Source organism: Brachypodium distachyon, chromosome 3 (genome assembly GCF_000005505.3).
Source record: "Brachypodium distachyon strain Bd21 chromosome 3, Brachypodium_distachyon_v3.0, whole genome shotgun sequence".
In the NCBI taxonomy this organism is placed as follows: Eukaryota; Viridiplantae; Streptophyta; class Magnoliopsida; order Poales; family Poaceae; genus Brachypodium; species Brachypodium distachyon.
In genome coordinates, this window is record NC_016133.3 from 37,942,071 (window position 1) to 37,963,708 (window position 21,638).

Sequence of the window (21,638 nt, forward strand, 5' to 3'; positions counted from 1 at the left end):
TGTTGCCAACTTTGGAATTGAAAAGCAATTTACATTGTTTCTCTTGAATTCAAAAGAGGTTGTCCTATGTGTAATTGCATATGCATCCTTCACGAGCTTCAGTCTTCTGAGCATACAGTATCACGTTGTTCTGATTCTTTTTGTTTAAACCCTGTGTATGATGTTGCAAAGGATGTCAAGGCACAAGTCACCATTAAAATGTTATGTTGGCTACCTCGCCAGTTGTTTAAATGGTACTCCTCCGATCAGTATTTTTAGCCAGCAAAGTATATTTTCGTACTACTAACATATTTCATCTCAAAAAACGAAATGGAATTTAGAAGGAGCAAAAGTTCGCTCGCTAGCCTCCTGGAGTGAACGTCCTGTTTTTTTTACTGCAAAAGTTCCTCTTTATTCAAGAATTGAAAGGAGAGAAATATCATCAACTTTAGTAAAAAGGCCGCGGAAACTTATCCAGCGAAAAGCCTTCATGTAAAAAAGAAAAAGGAAAGCCTTTCTGTTAGTGGGCCTAGCGAATTGACGGACCCAAACGATCCGGGCACGCATTCTTGCCATCACCCGGTTCGCGACCCGACCGCTACGCTTCAGTGGCTTTACCTTTACAAAAACCGAACTCCCCGTCTTCATCGTCTCCGTACAGCTCTCTGTCTCCCACTCTCCCACTGGAGTACTGGACACACCAAACTCCACACACACCCCGCCGCCGCCGCTTAGGGTTCCGTCCCCATGACCATCGCCGACGCAATGACGCCGCGGCGGCGCTCAGGCTCGTCGCCTCTTCCGTGGCCGGCGCGCTCTTCTACCTGTGGCTCGCGATGATGTGGGTCGCCTCCGCGAGCGCCGTTATCATGGTCATCGGGCGCCGCGTGCTGCCTGAGGGTTCCCCCGTGCTCTTGGTGCTGTACACGTTCCCCTTGTACACCATTTCCCTCGTTTTCCTCCTCAGCCCCGTCGCCATCATGCTTTTCGCCCTGCGCTGCTGGACGATGGGCTCCAAGTCCAACGACACCAACGACTACACCGACGAGGTATAGCTGAATAACCTTTCCTTTTCTCTGCCTTTGAACATATTAGCGGAGCGATTCACAGTAGCAGAAGTAGAAATTTACATGGCCGCCCTTTAAATCGAGTCCTTTTTTGCGATATTCTTCCGTTTAAAATAAATAAATAAAGCTCCGTTATTTTCTCTGAACGTAATTGTTCTTTGATCGTAATGAAGGCCAAGGAGCCCGCTGAAGAGCGCCCTCGCCAGATACTTGGAGCTGGAGTGATTATACGGAAGATGCTCCAGGACCGTATCATCCTTGGAATGCTCGTTGCTTTTCCTTTCAATTGTCTCATGCTTGCTGGTTCTGAGGTGATGGATACTTCGCCTGAGAAAGGATCTCAGCGGGAACGAATTGGTTCCATGATGAAGGATTTGGGGCTGTTGGGCACCAATGCAAGTATTTGTTTCATCAGTTTACCCGCTATGGCATTGAAGGTGTGGAGGATGAAGCAGGGACGTGACCTGATTAGGTTGTTCTGGTATGCACCTGCCACCTGCTTTGCTTCTCCTAGTGTTATTGTCCATGCAATATTTTCTATTTATGAGCTTGCTGTTGCTTCTACACTTGAACAATTTCTTCTGTGTTGCCATCATTTTATTAAATGCAACAGTGTAACACCTCTTGTTGCTAATTTTATTTAGGTGCATTTCAGTTAGACATACATGAATGATTGCTTTCTGGGTTGTTTGATAAATATTAGATTTGAATTGAATAGTTGCATTTAATACCAATCCCTATAATGCGAGACCCAAATTGGCTCAATCAGATAGCTATACTTATGTTCAGTGATACCTTTGGCATTTGTGGCTGGGCAGCTAGAGAGATTGTAACATGATATGTGGACTGCTGCTCAAAATTGTTTGCCCACACCCTTTATTGGTGGTACTCTGTTGGCATTCAGTATATATGTAAGCAGTAAACCCGAAAATAGTCAAAATGCTGGGCCATGAGGCATCTTCCACTTAATTGCACTGACTTGTTACTTGTCCATACGATATTCTGTTTGTTTCTTATCTACTTCAGTGCTTTATATTTCAGTGAAGATAGGAAATATGAACTCCTTTCAATTATTTCAGTATCAAAAAGGGATCCTACCTTTAATCCCAGCTGGTTATCTACCTGCATATGCCTTATCCCACTGTATCATTTTTAGAAGTGCCTTCGAGAACACTTGTTGACGTTGTAGTGGGTTATTTTCCTCTTCAGCAAATTCTCCCAAAAGAATGTCTTGTTTTCTAATACCAATTTGCAAGGAACTTTCTGGTAGTCTATTTATCAGTCAAAATCCTGATAAATTGTTATTTCTTAGTCGACTAGGTTGCACATCATGAAGAAATATCTAACTGCCCAGTTGCACATTTCTAAAACTAAAGATGCAAGTTATTTCTGAAATGGGTGCAGACTGCCCAATTTGTGTTGGATAAAGAATGAACGGACAAGATTGTCTATTTACGAATAACTATTTCTTGGTCACATGCATCTATTTTTCCAATTGGTGGCCAGAAGTTTTCATGATTGGTTGAAAAGAGAGGTCTAAACCGCTTACCTCGATGGTTCCAGATTAATCTAATATACATTAGAAATGTTGCATTTGTTTGAGAGATACACCTATTTTTGCAATCATATGCACTGCAATTTTTGTAGTAAAACAACTATTTTTGGAATAAAGGCAAGCATTTTAATTAATTTTTATCTCTCAGTTGCTTGCAAAACCCAGCTGCTAGGTAAATAAGTACACGAGACTACGAGAGTGAGATTGCAGACACTTTTCTTGTGTTCACAAAGAAACACAATGTATAGATGTAAGTGGAATTGATTGGTTCATTGTGAAAATCGGTGTATTAATCATCAATGATGGCGCGAGACAGTGCTAAGACCAAAATTAATTAGTACCGATTGAGGGTTAGGAAAAACATGGGACCCCATGATTTTAGGGTCCTGTGCAGCTGCACGTGGTCCACATGTCCCCAACACAGGACTGTATGTTATACATCCCTAATCCACTTGTGGTATTTTAGACGACCGAAAGCTGCCTTCTTCCCGCAAGGGCCAGTTGGCCCCTGCTGTTCTGGTGGCAAGAGGCACTTGGTCCAGTTAATCTCATAGGAATTTGCATGCAGAGCCAGGGCCTCTCCACTGTCTTTTATCATGGTCTGACTTCATGGGTTTGTTATCTTCAGTTGTTTCTAAGTGTTAACCTGAAGTCTAAAAGGACAGCCGTTCTATCAGAAAATTCATCATATTAATACATATGACATGTCTGTTTGGATGACTATATCAACGGAAACAATAGAGCGTTATAGTGTCACTATAGTGCTGCCATTGCATTTGAGAGGAGCTGCCACTACGCTTAGACCTTTTTCTCCGCTACAGCCGCTATGAGCAAGATAGTGAGGCTAAACAAATTAGCGTTTAGCGGCCTATTCTGGAGCAGGTTGTCAGATGGTCGAAACCAAAGCCCATTTGATTTACAGCCCACTTTTGGCCCAAATCCAGACCCTGTATGCCTAACATACTCTTGATTTACCCAGAAACCTAATCCGCTCTGTTCGCCCACTCTGTTATGCACTTTATGTTATGTTGTTGACTTGTTGCCCTGTGTGCTCTTGTGTTAAGCTATCTTAAACTGTTAAGTCATCTACTCTTTAGTGTGTTTAACTGTTTGGCTTTATTCCTCATGGACTTGTGTTTATGCCATGGAGTTTGGTCATTGGACAACTATTTGCTTAGGCGGTTATGCCTGTGATGGTCATCGAAAAGTACTTATACCATATTTATATCTGCTAAAATCCCTTGTTTTTTGGCCATATGTGCCTTTTTGTTTTGGTGCGAACGATAAACTGATTTAGTGGCTGCTGTAGCACGCTATAGCATATGTAACGCTTCGAGGAGTCCGACACTAAATTACGTAGTTTGCTATTTTTTGATGCACTTGTTCTATTTTCAATATTAGAGGATTGTGCAGTATTGGCAGGTGGTGCATGGAGTGCACATGAGACTTTTACATGCCTCATTGTGCTCGTTCTTTTTATATGCGGTACGAATGCCTGTTGGCACTGGCAATCAGTCGTGTTTTAGCTTGGGGTGAGTGGTCTGTCATGAACTCCCTCCGTTCTTAAATACTTGTCGCTGTTTTAGTGCAAGTTTGTACTAAAATAGCGACAAGTATTTAGAAACGGAGGGAGTAGTACTCTTAAGATATTGCCAGCACCTTTTTTAAGCAGTCAGCATTAGATGGTCTCAGTGAGTTTTGAATCAGCATTTCCGTAAGTTGATTTCACGGCCATTGATTAGCTTTCTAAATGTGTATGAAGTGTTTAAAAATATCAACCGCTTTCGGTTTGGAAAATTAGAAATGCCTCCGCTGATTTATTGATAAAAAATGGTCTACACTGTAAACTCCTTATTTGGCGAGTCAAAATTACAGAATGTGGAGAGCTATTACAGCTATATAATAGATAGTGTTTTTCATTGTATGCATTAGAGCTATAATAAATCTGAAGTCTATTTCAAATGCAAATAAATATCTTGCAAAAATTCACTGTTAGTTTTAAATACTTTATTTTACTGTTCTCAGTGCATGATATATCATCTGCAGCTAATGGATGGCTCATCCCCCCTCATTAAAATTGACCTTCTATTTCTCTGGCCATTTCAGTACCTGCTGAGGACGGCAACGCTGCAAAAGCCGACACCGAAGTTTAATTACCCAGCAACCAGAAGACCCAGGAATGCTACTGTTAAAACAATGTACTGCCCGTCGTTTTCTGAACCACTCTTGGCATGTCATGTAACTTAACTACCACTTTACCTCTAGCTGCTAAGCTAGCGCACTTTGTAGCTTTGGTCTTTGTGATGCCACGTTAGACTTCTCGGCACGCACAGAATGCGCTCCCGACGCCTCCTGGATTTGCTGCTGAACTTCCTTGGTTCCTTGAACACTGATGATTAGTGCTTGGATCAGACATGCTTAATTAGCGATTCTGCATCTTGTGATGAGTAGTGCAGACTTATTGATTTCTGATGTGTGTTTGCATGCCTGTGCAATGGATAGTTGATAGGTGCCTGCAACATCGCCGCGGCTGCCTGCTGGAGATGATGTTGTTGGTTCACTATAGCATGGTGCGTAGCATATGACCTCAGGACTCAGGAGTAGGGGATCTCCTAGTTCTGAATTTGCTGAACGATCCAAAGGAAAATAAAGCAACGTCTTTAATGTGATACCCATTTAAAACTCCGCGTGTTCATTTGTGCATCTCCTCCAAAGGTTTTTAGTGCATATGTGAACCGAAATACAACCAAAGTAGCTACCACTATGTGACTGGATCGATGTGTCCGTTTAAAATGGCAATTAATCAGAGCATCTGATTCAGGCCAGCCTTTTGCCTTTTGGCATTATCTTATCTTTTTTCTCGCTAATTGTTTGGAGATTGGCAAGTAAGTACTGATCAGTGTTCACATAAATGAGTTATATTTCCGCAACATACTTGATTAATTTGAACAATCTCCCACGGGGTAAGGAGTGTGAAGGAAGCATCAGCTTCAGTGAACTAGTGGCTGTCGACAGTCTCCCCTCCTCTCTTCTCCTCTAGCAAGCTCGAGCTCTCCGGACCCTGCTACTCGGCCAAGTGCCGTCAGTTTCGCCTGCTCCCCTTTCCCTTCCCTCCGTCGGCTGGAGTGGAATGGGAAAGGCAGTATGTGCGTTAGTTGTATTTATTAGGATGCTTTTCGTCGTCTCGGCGGCATTTCTTCTCGGAGCTGCGCTTGACTCAACCATGGCGATGCCTCGTCGAGATCCTCCTCTGCCTTAGACGAGTGAAATCGACGAGGTTCGCCGTGACCTGAACCAGCCTACTCCCGTTCTTGCTTTTCCTTTCAATAAATCCTGCAGAGGCCCGATTCCCCAACGGCCGGAATTCATATCTCCGACTTCTGCTCGCCGGCAGCCAAGAAGTGACCTTAATCATGTCTTTTGGTGGAGGATGCACGCTTCTCTTCACCTACGATCCCGGCAAGGGCCTTCTTCAACCTCCTCGCGAGGCCCCATTTGTGGGTATCAGGCTTTTTCGCCTCTCAAGAAGAAGGGCGCTGGTGATTACTCTAATTTCAGAAGACAACAGCCCATGAAAGGGGCAAATTCCAACTCTCCGACGCAAAAGCGCAACCATGATCCATGGCATCAGGGAGAGACTCTTCTTCCTCCAGATCTGGAGGGTTTCGTCCATGAGCCTGCCTCGTGCTGCTGCTGGTCGGCGACGGTGAAGCTTCGAAGGCTTTAGCGGTGGTCGGCAGCGAGGTGAGCCTACCAGAACGAGAAGACTCGACACGTGCCCTGTGTACGTGTCCTCTAGGGATCGAGTTGTAATTTTTGTTCTTTTCCGGATCCCAGATGAAAGTTCGGGTAACTTTGCATCGAGGTCCTTTGATCTCGTATGTTAATATAATAATATAAACTTGCAGGACCGTCTAAAAAAAAAAAATTTCATCTACCAAATTAGTAATAGTCCGGCAGGCGGGCGCCCATTCAGGCCTTAACCACCACCCGGTTGTGCTTCGCTTTACTAATCCCAGAACAGGAGTCGTATCCAGTCCGGCAGTCCCGCACTCCCGCTAAACCCCGCACTCGCCGCGCCTGGGGTTTCGCCACGATGACCTTCGCGCAGGCCCAGGGGGCGATTCCGGCGTCAGCGCTCAAGCTCAAGGCCTTCGCCGCCCCCATCAACGCGTTCATCTTCATGTGTTATGTGATGCTGTGGGGCGGCTCCGCGGGGGCCTTCGTCAAGGTCTTCGCCAGCCGCGCCATGGGCGAGGGTTCCCCCGTGCTCCCGGCGGCGTCCTTGGTCATGCACAACTCATATAGGTCCGGTATATTGCTCGCGCCCGTTGGCATGATGCTCCTCGGCGCGCGCGGAATGCTCTCCGTCTCCGACAAAACCCTCGCCAAGAAGGTACCGCGGAAGAGCTTTTTGGTGCCTTTGAATATTTAATTAATCCGATTTGCTCCGAAGAAGTTAATCCGAACTATTTGTAGCACTGGAAATAGGATTTTACATTTGGCCCGCTTTAAATTATGTTGCCAACTTCACAATTGAAAAGCAATTCACATTATTTTTCTTGAATTCGATCAGAAGAGGTTGTCCTATGTGTAGTTGCATCTGCATCCTAATACCGCGCTGTTCTGATTCTTTTTGTTTAAACTCTGTGTAGAATGTTGTAAGGGATGTCAAGGAGCCACTGAAAACTCAAGTCAGATTTTGCGAAAGATGCTCCAGGATGTTAATTTGATTGGAGCCCTCATCTCGGTTCCCTTCTTAATGCTAATTTCTGTTAATCTGGTGGTGGGTCAGTCTCCTGTGGAGGGATCTGGGGGTGAACGGATTGGTTCAGTATTGTTTGATGTGGGGCTGTTGGGCGTCAGCGCAACACAATGTTTCATCGTCTTGCCAACTAAGTTATTGAGGGAATGGAGGATGGAATGGTGATTTTGAGGCTATGCTGTTGAGGTATGTATTTACCCTCTAGTCTGGTTATCCTAGTGTTTATGTGCCCTCTAGTCTGGTTATCCTAGTGTTTATGTGCCATGTAATAAATTTTATTGATAAGCATTTAGGTTTCTAGTTTCATGAATCCTGATGACATGCAAAAATCATTCATAAATGTAACCGGGTACACTTATTTGTGTTACTAATTTATACTAAATCATTTTGTCATGCATCCCTGGTAGACCCACAATGACCTGTTCATACAAATTGCCAATTGGCCAGTTAGATGCTTAAGGAGACATCATCAGTAGAAACCAAGCATACATTGTTCCTGTCTAGTCAGTCCCATGAATCCGTGATTATTGTGATTGGACAGCTTACAATTATCCACTGAAACCCTATGTGAGTGGTAAGCCTTAAATATGATTTTCAAAGGTCTGAGCTGTTGGGCATCATCTACTTAATTGTATTTTCAATGTTATTTGTGTGACATGTTTTATTTTGTCATGTATGAACATAGTGCTTTAGTTCAGTGAAGTTAGGAAAATAAAGTACTCGATGCTGCTACTTTAACTGAATTGCCATGTTATCAACTTGCATGTGGTGTTGTTACATGGCTCTTTTTGTAGAATGCCTTTGAGAACAAATGAGATGTTCTTCACTTCCATACATTTCCGGTTTCCCTATATTTCCCTAAATCTAAATTGTCTCATGAGAGCAATTTTCAAGAAATCATTCTGATAGTTTGTATGATTATTGTTCATTTTATTGGTGAAAAATTATAGCTATTGGTGATCTCAGGAAATTTTGAAACAACAGACAAGAAGAGTTGCTTGTGATTATAGTAGGAAAGAGATATTACATAATGGTTGTGTCGACTGCATACTGACAAATATATTTGTTTCGGACAAGCTACAGAATGCCACTAGTATTGAATTTTCTTTATTCCACTATTTACGCAATTATTTTGTACAATGTGGAGTGTGGAATCTCATGCTTTGCTCCATCAGCCAGTCCTCAGTGTGTAATGTATGTGAAAGATGTTTGTCGTATGCCTGTATGTGAGATAACTGCTGAATTAAGCCACCCCTTACCATCTGTCCTGCAATTCAGTCTATTTTCGGCTTGCAACCATGTGCATACATTGGATTTGCATCTTTGAGGCACCCACACATTCCCAATTAGGTTGTTTTTACCGAGCGAGGTTGCAATTGTTATATTCTCCATCAGGTCTGAGGATCCACTTACACCTTCTTTCTCTTCATCTGAAAAAACCTTCTTGCTGAAACAGTTGCAGTGACATGGACACATGGTAATGACACTTGTCAATAGAATGGACTATTTTGTGGTAATCTGCTGCACAAAATTATGGCAGATGTCCCTAATAAAGTTATGGTAATTTAGAGATCAAAGATGGCTTTTCTACCCCTGTTTCAACCATGGTTATGTTGGCAAGAGGTCCTCTGTCTGGTTAATCCCATGGAAAATTTGCATTCCAGCCCAGGTCTTGTAAGATGTCTTTTATGATGATCTGACATCATGGGTTCATTATTTTCAGTTGTGGTCTGTTAATTAAGTCTAAGGGTACTTAGGATAAAAAAATACTCTCTTTGTCCGGTATTAAGTGTCGCAACTTTGTCTAGATATGCATGTATCTAGACGCGTTTTAGTGTGTCGGTAGATGCGTATCTAGACAAAGTTGCGACACTTAATACCGGACGGAGGGAGTAATTGATTGGACAAGAAAGCTATAAATCATGTACCCATATTTTCCTCAAGTGCTATGTTATGCAGCTAATCTAATTAAAGTCTGGGCTTTTTCATTAACAGACTTAAACCCTGAAGAGACGGTGTGAAGATGGGCAAGGCATACAAGAACTGACTCTTTGCTGAAGATTATGGCCAGTGATAAGTACTGAACAATAGTTATCTGTATTTTCAACTGTAGTTTGGTCCACTGCTAGTATTGCATATTCCCTTTGCTAGTTCTCGTAATTCGACATTGTGTTGTTTCAGTGTTTACTTGTTGCTGGAATATGTGACCTGACAAATGATGGGTATAACATCCTACCGAAGGACTCTAGACTTGAAAATTTTGCGATGTTTGCAGTTTTGGGTTATATGACTAGTGTTTCTTTTTGGCCCCATGGAATTCATTAAAACGTTTGTGGAGATCTCAGGCCCTGTTTGTTTGGACTTCTGCTTCAGCTTTTGATGCTTTCAGCAATCTCAAAAGCACTTCTCCTGTTTACACATGAATGTAGCTTTTGGTGCTTCCAGCAATCTCAAAAGCACTTTTCCCGTTTACACATGAAGGTCTCACGGGAGAAGTGCTTTTGAGATTGTTGGAAGCACCAAAAGTTGAAACAGAAGCCCAAATAAACAGGGACGTTACGTTGTGGAGTTTATTACGTAGTGCTGATTTCAAGGTCTTAAGTAGCTAAAACTTTAAAAAGTGATTTCAACCTTGAATCTGCTACCCCAGATGTTTATTCTTTTGTAACGACTATGTTCTAATTTCTAAGCGATGTACATTGCTAAACAGTTCGCCAAAGTTTTTATTGTGTGAAGTCAATTTCTCTGACAAGCATGGCATCATCATTGATTTTTTAGTAAATTACATTGAACTACAGTACAGAGTAGTATTGTGAAAGAGAACTGGCTGTTGAAGTTGTGGTTATCCGAAGAGGAGGGTGGGTTGTTTGGAGACATAATAATGTTCCGGCTTCCGGAAGTTCAGAACATATCGAGATTCCAACTTTTATCTGAAAAGTTTCAACTTTGTATCAAGCTCCTAGCCAGAAGTGTGAAGTTACTCGTTACACAAGTTCGGATGATTTTAGCTTCTCGCCCAATTGCAAACGTGAGCCTGTACGCTCCCGGTCAAGAAAAGAAAATGAAAGAAGTGTCATCTGAGTAACATTTTAGGACAACTCAAACGGTCACACCCTCTTTTTTCTGACAAAGAACCAAGCACAGCACAAGGTACCAGTGCCCCTGAAGACACGTATACAACACCATCAAACCTAGCCCTCACAAAAAGATCCTCTCAAATAGTCAAATAGAAAAGACTTTCGAAACTTACTACTGAAACAATCCTTGTTTGCTCAATTCGTTTTTGTTTGAAGTGCTTGCAAAACTCCTACACATGCCAATCCGGCGATTTTCAATGAGAAAGATGTCCGTAGTAGAGTGTCTATTTCACAATTATTCATTTTTACATTTTTCTCGTCTTAATACATGAGCACCACGGATGCAAACGAGATTAGGCATATGACATTGCTACGGTGTTTCCTGCTGTCACCGCTCAACACAGAAAAGAATGACACCAGGGGAAAAAAAGAAGAAAGGAATGATCAATTTTTTTTGACTCTAGGCGATTTTTTTTGAAAGAAAAATAAAGACAACTGCAAGTTAACAAATCCGAAATAGAGCAAAACGATTCGGGCACGCACACATTTTCGCGTACCCCGGTTACAACCCGAGTCCCCTAACCCGAATCGAGAACAGCTCACCGTAAAACCCCCTCCCGTGTTCGTCGTTAATCCCCACCCCATTCCCAGCTAATTTTTTTTTAAATAATACTAATTTTTTAATCATTTTCGAAAATAATATGCGTTTTTCAAAATTTACAAAAGTAATACGGCCTCGGCCTGGGCGATGCCGAATGGGCCCAGTCGGCCTGGCCCACGCCGATTAAGCCCTGTTTTTCCTTAGTGCTTCGTCAATCCAACGACGTTATACCTCCCTATGCTCTTTCATCTCTCTCTCTTGCTCCTCTTTCTCCTGAGCTGCAGCTTTTTCCGCACGCTCCTCCGCGTGGAAACGCTGCCATGCATTTCAGGACCTTGTTTTGATCTCTTCCACCGCCCAATCCGGCATCTCCGTGTCAATCCAACGATACCACATGCATAGGGGCGGAGGAGATTACAAAAAAGCCTACTGTTACAAATCTGATATGACACAGAAAACATGTTTTAGAACACCTAAATGTGCTTACCGGAGGCTTGTCGTACGGCGAAACCGGGACAGATGGTTCATACTCATAGTTCGCGCACATGAAAAACCTCATGCCCAGTTTATCTGAAAAATCTGTGACCTCCTTCACCTTGCATAGATTGCCGCACCAACACCTGAGATATCGCATCTTTCATCCTCCTCGGCCTCTCGCCCTGGTCCGAGCAAGGCAAACTCATTTGGAGACACCGGAATATTGGAAAAAACAGTAGTGGGAAGGATGCTTGGATGACTACCGGAGATGAGGTATTTATAGGCTCTCAAACTCATTCTCCCGCCACCGTTTCCCACCTCGTTTTCGCGCCACCGTTTCCCGCCTCCTTTTCCCGCCTCCTTTTACCGCCACCGTTTCCCGTCTATTTTAAGTTGTCGGTTTTAATTTCATTCTTTCTATTGCATATGTATTTCAGTCCTGCCGTTATTTATATGCAAATGTAAGTTGAATAAGAATGCGAAAATTAGTAACATGTCTCTCTCATACATAGGTAGAAATATGTCTCATACATAGGACCTACATCCAAATATCAGGCACGGCGTCTGGGACGGCGTTCCGAGGGTGCCTGTGGCGTGGTCCAGTCATACCTATGAGGTGGCACTACGTTGCGCGAAGGAATCACGGACCCATCCTCACGATACTGTGTATCCTCCTGTGTGGGGTCTGGTGGCGGAGTACTGAACCTCCAGCTGTGTTGGACAGAATAGTCCTCTCCTTGAGCGTGATCCTGCTCACTACCCCATGAGGGTTCGGACAACGACGACTGATGCCCGTAGGCTTCTGCATGTGGGAAAGTACTTAGCATTACAATTGCGTAGCAGTCATGGTAATGAACACAATAGATAGAAATATACATACCCTGTGGCTGGGTCTGTGGACGAAACTCGAAGTTCATCCTGGGACTCTGCTGGTGCTGCCACGACAAACCTCCAGCCTCAAAAGAGGGCTGCTGCTGGTGCCACGCCGAACCTCCAGCCTCAAAAGAGGGCTGCTGCTGGTGCCAATAGTCAAAAGAAGACTGCGGCTGGTGCCACGACGAACCTCCGGCCTGCTCAGGAGGAGGTGGCCTGGGCGTCGACTGCTATGGTAGACGTGGACGCGGGTGGTGTCGGGGGTGCGGTGCTTCCTGCTAACGTGGCCGCTGCTGGTGCGTGGAGTGACGAGGGGGCCGTACGGACGCCTGGTGGTGAACGACGTCGGAAGTGCGGGTGCACGTGATAGCCGCGTAAACAGAGCGTAGCTTCTCCTCCATTCGTCTAAGCCAGGACTGGTGCAGCTCCCGTGGTAGTAGAAGTGGACCGGTCGAAAGCGAACGTCCATACGCAGCAAACTCGGCCTGTAAATCCTGTGTCAACTGAGCCTGCAATTGGCACGAAGAGTATTACATATATATGGCAAAGTACGTAACAAACACATGCATTATGTTAAGAGAAGATACTTACCGCGTGCTGTCTAGAGCCTGAAGTAGACTGGCTAGGGTACATATCTTGCAAACTCGGCTCGGCTATCTCCTGGGGGTGAGAGTGCTGAATGATGGTCAATCGGGTAGCTGTCATGTACCTCTGCAAATATCCGTTGAATAGATCGAGATCAAAGGCCGCCAATGGCCAAACCCGTGTCGTCGCAGTCTCCCACTCTATGACGTATGACTGAACCCTCTGCAGCCACTGAGTCTGGGTCCTGGTACTTCCCTTCTTGGTAAACCTGAGATCGCAATAGAAAGTTGAACAATTAAATTATGGACAATTCTGGACGACAATCATAAATTGGAGAACTGCACATACCTGTGGACGACCTGTGGAAGTGGATCCTCCGTCGGTGGAGCAACGACCAACTGGCGTGCCCCAAACTGCCTCATGACCCTTTGTTGGGCCATCTCCTCCACGCAGACGTCGAAGATGATCTTTGATTTTGTCATCCAGTAAGCGTAATCTCTCGTGCAGACTGTGGACATCCCGCCAGGGTATCTATCCTCGATGGCGTCCTGTGTGTACGGCTCCCAGACAACCGCCTCAGAGTGCAACACGTCGAACTGCTCGTTGAATGATGGGTAGCAATTCCTGACCTGATCGTGTGCAAAGCGTCTCTGTAAAAAAAAGAAGTTAGCTTCATTCATTCGACATACCTTGCTACGTGTCCAAATTATCGCGAAAGTAGGCAGGTCGATGTGTTCTAAGTCAAACAACTCCTGCTCAGGGTTAGGGTGATCACCCGTAACGTCTGGTCGGCCGATAGAAAACCTCTCCCACGACCAGAGCTGCAACAATAAAGGACATCCAAGCAGGGCTGACTTGGGCGACGCAAGCTGGCAAGCGTTGCACATACCTCGGTACGTAGCAGCTAAGACGGCCGAACCCCAACTCCTCTGTGTGATGTCGTCACCACAAGTTGCATTCGCGATCTCCACTGCAATAGGGATATAGCGTGCGCTAATGGTGGTGACGTGGTTCTCGGTGAATATCACCTTCCCGAGAAGCCACATTATATATGCCTCAAGGCTCCAAGTGATCTGAGGCTCAGTCATTTGGGTCTCTGGATACCTAAACTTCTGAATCTACATGCAACAAAAACCAAGTGTTAGTAAACCCATGCAAGTATATGAGCTATGCTCTTAGATATATTAACTTAAAACACATCGATCTAACCTGGTAATTGAGCAACCAATCTAGCTTAGGTCCGTGAGCCTCCGAGGTGAGTGGCCCAGCTCCGGCAAGAATACCTTGAAAACGTAGGGCACAAATTAACACATATTTCCACATAGAGTACAAATTAAAACACATGGCACGAATTAACACATACCTTGAAAGCGTAGTGTCATACCCTCCTGCCAATCAGCTGGTGCCTGCAACGGTCCTATGGGATCACCCACCAATGGTAGTCCCAGCAGCATCGACACATCCTGGAGAGTAGGAGCCATCTCTCCCCAGCGAAAGTGAAACGTGTGTGTCTCAGGTCTCCATCTGTCCACTAAGCAGCTCAGCAGCGAATGGTCAATTTGTACCCGTGTAGGGTTGAAGCCTCGTCGCTCGCCCTCTACCATTTCCGCACGAGTTGCCTCAACAAGTCGTGCGAAAGGTAAAAGGCCAGCCCACTTCAAACTACATAAATAAAATGGACATGCAAGGGATGAATAAATAAAATGTAAATGCAAGTGATTGTTGAATGAAATGTACATGCAAGGGATGAATAAATAAAATGGACATGCAAGGGATGATTGAATAAATACTGCTGAATCCAGGCAGGGTGTATCATCCAATTTTCCTTAGGAGTGCGCGTGACAAGGGGCTCGACACTTCCAGGATGCGCCACCAATCGAGCAGCCCGATGCTTACTCTCAATCTCTGGAGATAGCAATGATACTCTCTCCATTTTGTACCTGCAACATTTATAAACATAGTTAGACATACAAATTAAAGTTAAGCATAGTTAAACCGAGAGTACATATTAAAACATAGTTGAACAAAGCGTAAAATTAACACACAGTTCCACATAGAGTACAAATTAAAACATAGGGCACAAATTAACACTTAGTTTCACAGAGTACTAAATAAAACTTAGTTCCACATAGACTACAAATTAACACATAGTTTCACGGAGTACAAATTAACACACAGTTTCACATATAGTACAAATTAAAACATAGGGTACAAATGAACACATAGTTTCACATATGCATGATAAGCCTAGTTTCTTCCTCTCCCTCGTCGTCCACGTCTCCCTCTTCCACGGGCAGTAGCTCCACCAGTACAGAAAGTTGGACATAAGTGTCCCTGTGGCCAAAATGGTTGCATAGAAAACATTGCCTTGACGGTCCTCCGGCTTCAGATTCATCCATATCATTTCGGATGCACCTGGACGGGCGTCTGCCTGTGCCTGTCCGCGGTAGCCCGGGGTCAGGGATGTACCGCCTTTCACCAGGTTAGTAGTCATGACGTCGTACCTAACGCCATGTGTGTCGTGCAGCAAAGACCACCGCTCCAGAGGCTCGTGCTCTATCCACTGCTGAAAGTTTTTAATCTGCCTCCCAACCCTTCTCCTAGTGCCGGGAGGGTCAAACCCTGGCAATTCACAAAACCCAACAGGTTCTTCCTCAGATGGTCCTGTTCCAACTGCTGTCTGTGCAGCCACTGCTGCTACATGTGCTGCTACCGCCGCGTTTCGTGCCGCTGTCCTCTCCCTAACATGTTTATTCGTGAACTCATCAAGATAACCACGTATCCTAGTGTACTTCCATTGTTGGTTCTGATTGCAGAGTTTCTTGAATAGATTCATAAGTGACTTGTTCCTGAACTGCGAGAAGAAGTTGGCCCCCAAATGCCGCATGCACCAACGACTCTGCATGTCCTGCCATGGAGTCTGTTCATCAGGCCCAGGGTTTGTCAGTGTCCTTATCGCACTGAGTATGCCTGCATGTCTGTCATGAAGGATGCACACATTCGGCTTATCATGCACAACTACTCTCTTGAGCTGCCTGAAAAACCATAACCAACTTTCAGTGTTCTCACCCTCCACGAAAGCAAATGCGAGCGGAACGATTTGATTGTTGCCGTCTTGACCAATGGCGGTCAAGATCTGGCCCCTGTATTTGCCAGTGAGAAAAGTGCCATCTACGCATAACACCGGTCGACAATGATGGAATGCTTGGACGCATACACCGAGAGTGAAGAACAGTCGTTGCAGCACCCTCACAGTTGGATACTCTGGGTGCAGGAAGTGTTGGATGTCGACATAGGTGCCTGGATTACGGGCTTGCAGTGTATGGAGGAGGCGGACAACAGAGTCGTATGAGTCAAAAAACGAACCAAATCTTTCCTCAAGAGCCCTCTGCTAAGCCCTCCAAGCCTTGCCATACGAAATGTTGTACCTAAACCTTACCCTGACCTTATGCATGATGGCCTTCACTTCCATTGCTTTGCTCTCCACTATCTCCATGTAAAGCAACCGAGCAAGAAGCATCGACGAGAGATTACGATGGTCTTGAGGGATACTGGGAATGACACATGTGTGCAACATCAAGTCACTCACAGCCCAATCTGTATCATACTTAGGAACATAGCCTTGCACCCTCCCGGGACAATCTATTTGTTCGCACTCCATTGTCAGATATTTTTGTGAAGAGACTGTTGTTTTGAAAACCCTTTGTGTGGACATTGCCCAAGCAACTATGGCATCCTGCAGAGGTTTCTTGTCAGGAAATCTGGCACCCTTCGCATTGTTGTTCTGATGATATTGCCATGCAGAGTCATGCCCATCGTTCATGGTCATAGCTGAAGAGAAGTGCTGATTCCATGATGCAGGAATCGGCACCTCCTCTTCGTCTGACTCATGAGACTCATCGTCATAAGAACTACGACCATCTATATCTTCATCCTCCATCTCGTTCTGCAAGTGACCATCTTCTTCGTCCGCATCTGCCTCGCCAGTGTACTCATCCTCTCCTACTGCCCCGGAGCTCTGGCCTGATTCATAACCACCACCTCCAGCATTCGACACAGAGTTTGCATTGGACAAGTCATAACTTGATTCACCCTCGCCTTCAGCTGGATTGGTCTCATGAGCGACAACCTGGATTAAGGCGACAGGTGTAGCTCCCCTTTTCTCGCAACTTTCTAACCAGCGCACCCACTTTGATGCCCGGTCTATCGGCCTCAAAACCCAGAAAATATTCGAACTTGACTTGGTCCACAATGCTTGCACAAGGACGGTGTATGTTTCAGGATTGACCGCTAAACATCCTGCCAACCATTCCTGCAGCTGACTAAACATCCATGTTTGAGGGGCCGTTAGATCCAACTCCACATACTTAAACTGACTCAGATCAGCTCCGTGCTCGGTTGTTAAGACAGTACCGGAACCGTAGTAAAAAACAAACTTCACTACACCAGACATCTCTGATGCCTAAAAAAATGTTTAGACGCGTCAAATACTAATCAGTATGGCATATAAAAAATATTAAGACCGTCAAATACTAAGCAGTACGGCATATTAAAAATATTAATACGCGACAAATACTAAACAATACGGCATATAAAAAATATTTAGACGCGTCAAATACTAAGCAGTACAGCATATAAAAAAATATTAAGACTGTCAAATACTAAGCAGTACGGCATATTAAAAATATTAATACGCGTCAAATACTAAACAGTACGGCATATAAAAAATGTTTAGACGCGTCAAATACTAAGCACTACGGCCTATAAAAAATGTTTAGACGTGTCAAATACTAAGCAGTAGGGCATATAAAAAATATTAATAGGCGTCAAATACTAAGCAGTACGGCCTATAAAAAAATGTTTAGACGCGTCAAATACTAAGCAGTACGGCATATAAAAAATATTAATACGCGTCAAATACTAAGCAGTACGGCATATAAAAAATATTAGGACGCGTCAAATACTAAGCAGTACGGCATATTAAAAATATTAATACGCGTCAAATACTAAGCAGTACGGCAGATTAAAAATATTAATACGCGTCAAATACTAAGCAGTACGGCATATTAAAAATATTAATACGCGTCAAATACTAACCAGTACGGCATATAAAAAATATTAGGACACGTCAAATACTAAGCAGTATGGCATATTAAAAATATTAATACGCGTCAAATACTAAGCAGTACGGCATATTAAAAATATTAATACGCGTCAAATACTAAACAATACGGCATCAGAAAAAATCTATTCTATCAAAATATATTACTACCGGCCATAATATTTAGACGCATCAAATACTAAGCAGTACGACATTAACAGTTGTCCAAAATAATGAGCACTACCGAACGCTAAAACATACATCTATATATACATACACACGTGAGAGATTAGGATGTACCCTTGAAGCGTGTGAACCCCAACCTCGAACAGCGTCAAAGTCACCGGATGAGCACCACCACCACCTCCAAACTCCTCCAAACCACCACCATTGCCCCAACTTAGCAACACGAAATTAGCTCAAAATGTTCAACGAAAAGACTAGATCAAGGTGTCATTGGGTGCTAAATAGCAAGGGGATGCAGTTTTGTGGGTTAAACAGGATCAAAACTCACTCATTTTGGCAAGAATTTGGGGGCATTTTTGAGGAAGAAGAAGAGGAGAAGAAGAACAGAAGGTGTAGGCAGCAAGAAGAAGAAGAAGGCTCGGTGGACTGGGCTCGCGCGATGGGAAGGGAGGAAAGGAAAGGGAAAAGAGAAAAAGAGAAAAGAGAAAAGGAGATTCCCCGGCCCAGGTGAGGCCTGTCGGCCACGGCGAGGCCGAGTGGCCAGTCGGCCTGGGCGAAGCCAACTGGGCTCAGTCGGCCTGGGCCAGGCCGACTTGTGGATGGGGGCCCCGCGCGCTCGGCAGCCGGCCTGCAGTCGGCCTGGCTGAGGCCGACTGGGCCTACTTGGCTTGGGCCAGGCCGACTGGGCCCAATCGGCCTCGCCCAGGCCGAGCCGTATTATTTTTGAGATTTTTGAAAAACACGTATTATTTTCGAAAATGATTAAAAAATTCGTATTATTTAAAAAAAATTTAGCCCATTCCCACAAACCCCTCTCATGCCACTGCCAACAACCCAACCACCCCGCGTCCGTCGAGAGGGAGAAGCTTCCGGGAGCTAGGGTTCACCGTCCCCGATGGCCGTCGCGCTCGCGCCCTCTCCTCCTCCCCATGCCCCGGCGGCGGAGCAGACCGTCGTCGCGGTGCTGGCGCTCCTGCGCTTCGCGTTCGCCCCGATGCTGGCGTTCGGGCGCGTCTTCATCGTCGCGATCGAAGCGCTGCCCTACCTTAGCTTCGCGAGTGTGTGGGTTTTGGCCGCGAGCTCGGTCGGCGCGGTCGTGGCGCGCCGTGTCTGTGGCGAGGGCTCCAGCTCCGTCGTCTTCCTCGTCGCGCTCAATTATGCTGCTCTCAAATTCTGCTTCGGGGTCATCTTAATCTTCCTCGCGCTCGGAGCTGTGCTGCTGTGCGGCCTGGGCCTTGTCTGCCTGGTTGAAATTGATCTAGATCCAGCTCTACCATCGATTTCGAGTTCAAGAAGGTATCGTGGAACTAACTCCCGGTGATCTTTCCTTTGAGCGACGAATCATTGGAGGCAGATAAACTAGTGGCTGGCCGGGGGCATCGTCCTTCTTTTGTGGAAAAAAAAGTAGACTAGTGGCTGTACTCTAGGTTATTGTGATCAAGTTTTTGTATGTGCATCATTAACAGAGTTCAGTTTTCTTCCATTTCGAATCATTCAGTATACTCCTGTCCATTGCGTGGTTACTGAAATTGTTGTCCTTAGAAATTGTAGCTGCAGACAGACTAGTCGCTGGGTTCTACTACCTCTGTTCCTGTCGCATCACGGGGCTTTGACATCGGGGGTGTGCGGGCACCCCCTTTTTAGGTTCGGCAGAGGGCGACGGGGATCGCTCCGGCGGTCGCCGACGGGGCCGATGCGTGGCCTGCAAAAACGCTACGAACACATGCACGCACGTTTTACTCAGGTTCGGGCCACCCGGAGGTGTAAAACCCTACGTCCTGCTTGTCTGAGCTCGTATTATCGAAAGATTGAGTGTTTACAAGTTGCTGGAGGAGGGTCCTTGGGTGCTCTCTTTTTGGCTAAGTGCTCCTTGCTACTCTGGGCTAGGGCTAGTGGCAAACCGTGACTTAGTCCAACAAAAAAACCGAATAACCAACCCCTTTGACTGCTGGCGGGGGTCCTCCTCTTATAACCAAGGGGATACCACAGGTGCTACGGTGCATGGGTTACAAGTGGCGAGCGGGGAGCTTGGGCAGCTCCTCCTTGGTGCGCTGGCAGACATGCAAGAGTGCCAGCCCCGCGACTAGGGGTCTAATACCCTATAAACTAGCTCTGGGCAGCCACTGTTTGCCTGACTAGACGGATAACCCCCTCCTGTCGGCTCATTAAATGTGTCTTGCGCTATACTCCTTGTCCTGGCGACCCTGCACACTGGGCGCCTGCCGCACGCCCACGTGGCGCTGCTGCTCTGTTTGCTCGGCCCCGCCTTCGCAGCAGGAACGTGTGCCCGGGAACGCCTCCTCTCGGAAAGTTACCTCCCGGGAAGCGCCCAGGCAAGATTATTCCCCGAAGCCCCGGTAGCCCTGCCAGGCTGGTAGCTTGCCGGGCAGCTTGTACGTTGCCGCCCGGGGTGCGATCCTCCCAGGGACCAAGCGATGCGACCCACGCGTCATGCAGCGGTGGCACCCCGGGTGCCACTAGTGCGACAGTAGCCCCCGGGCGTGGGCCGGCAACACCTGTTCCCGGGCGAACCCTTACCTGGCCGGTTGCCGGGCTACGCCCCAACCGACGCGTGGGTCCCGATTCGCCTCGGGCCCGTGTCTCTTCGTCTTCCAGTGACCCCGCCGTTACGGGCGAAAGGGGTGGGTGCGAGATGTCCGCCGTAACCTCCCCCTTAAACAGGGAAGTTAAGGCCACTTACCGCATTATCCCCACGATCTGTAGTTACCCCAGTGCACCCGCTGGGTTCGGAAACGACCGTTACCGAACGGCGAAGTGTTATAAAGCTTCACTGCTGTGCTGAGGGGTAAACACTTAGGCCCCCAGCTTTCTTCTTCCATCTTTTCGCATCTTGCGCACGAGAACCTTGCCAATCTCCCACCCACGCTCCCATGGGTCCCCCCACAACGAGGAAAGGGAAGGAGGCGAAGCCCTCAAAGAGCAAGAGCGCGGCGGCAGCCAAGGCCGCCGAAGAGAAAGAGCTGAAGAAGCAGGAGATGCGGGCCACGCTTGCCTTCTTCCGGCCTGGCTACAACGGCGAGGCGCTGGGCAAGCTCCAGCACGCCGTCGCCTCGGACTTCAACGAGCACGGGAAGACCCTGATCTTCCCCGCCGGCACCGACGTCCAGTCCACCGACTTCCGGGTGTTCGGGCGCTTCATACTCGCCGGGTTGGTGCCTCCATTCTCCCTATTCCTCCACGCACTGATGGAGACGTACCAGCTACGGGTGGCGCAGCTCCACCCCATGTCCCTCTACCTCCTTGCCATCTTCTCCTTCCTCTGCGAGGGATTCGTCGGAGTGATGCCATCGGTGGTGTTGTTCCGGCACTACTTCTACCCCCGCATCGAGAACAAGAAAGCGATGTCGTCAG

At 46.2% G+C, this 21,638-nt stretch overlaps 1 protein-coding gene and 1 long non-coding RNA gene across 2 annotated transcripts; both read left to right on the forward strand.

Annotated features, from left to right (window-relative positions):
• The first annotated feature begins 666 nt into the window (after nucleotides 1-666).
• LOC106866494 lies at nucleotides 667-5,001 on the forward strand. The gene is made up of 3 exons (XM_014900749.2): nucleotides 667-1,028; nucleotides 1,220-1,527; nucleotides 4,708-5,001. Exons 1-3 carry the CDS (start codon nucleotides 816-818, stop codon nucleotides 4,715-4,717), a joined length of 531 nt encoding a protein of 176 aa, XP_014756235.1. The 5' UTR covers nucleotides 667-815; the 3' UTR covers nucleotides 4,718-5,001.
• A 1,906-nt stretch (nucleotides 5,002-6,907) lies between these two features.
• LOC112272027 lies at nucleotides 6,908-9,567 on the forward strand. Its single transcript, XR_002965697.1, has 3 exons — nucleotides 6,908-6,997; nucleotides 7,257-7,552; nucleotides 9,362-9,567. It is a non-coding gene; the product is annotated as an uncharacterized LOC112272027 (long non-coding RNA).
• The last annotated feature ends 12,071 nt before the right edge of the window (nucleotides 9,568-21,638 follow it).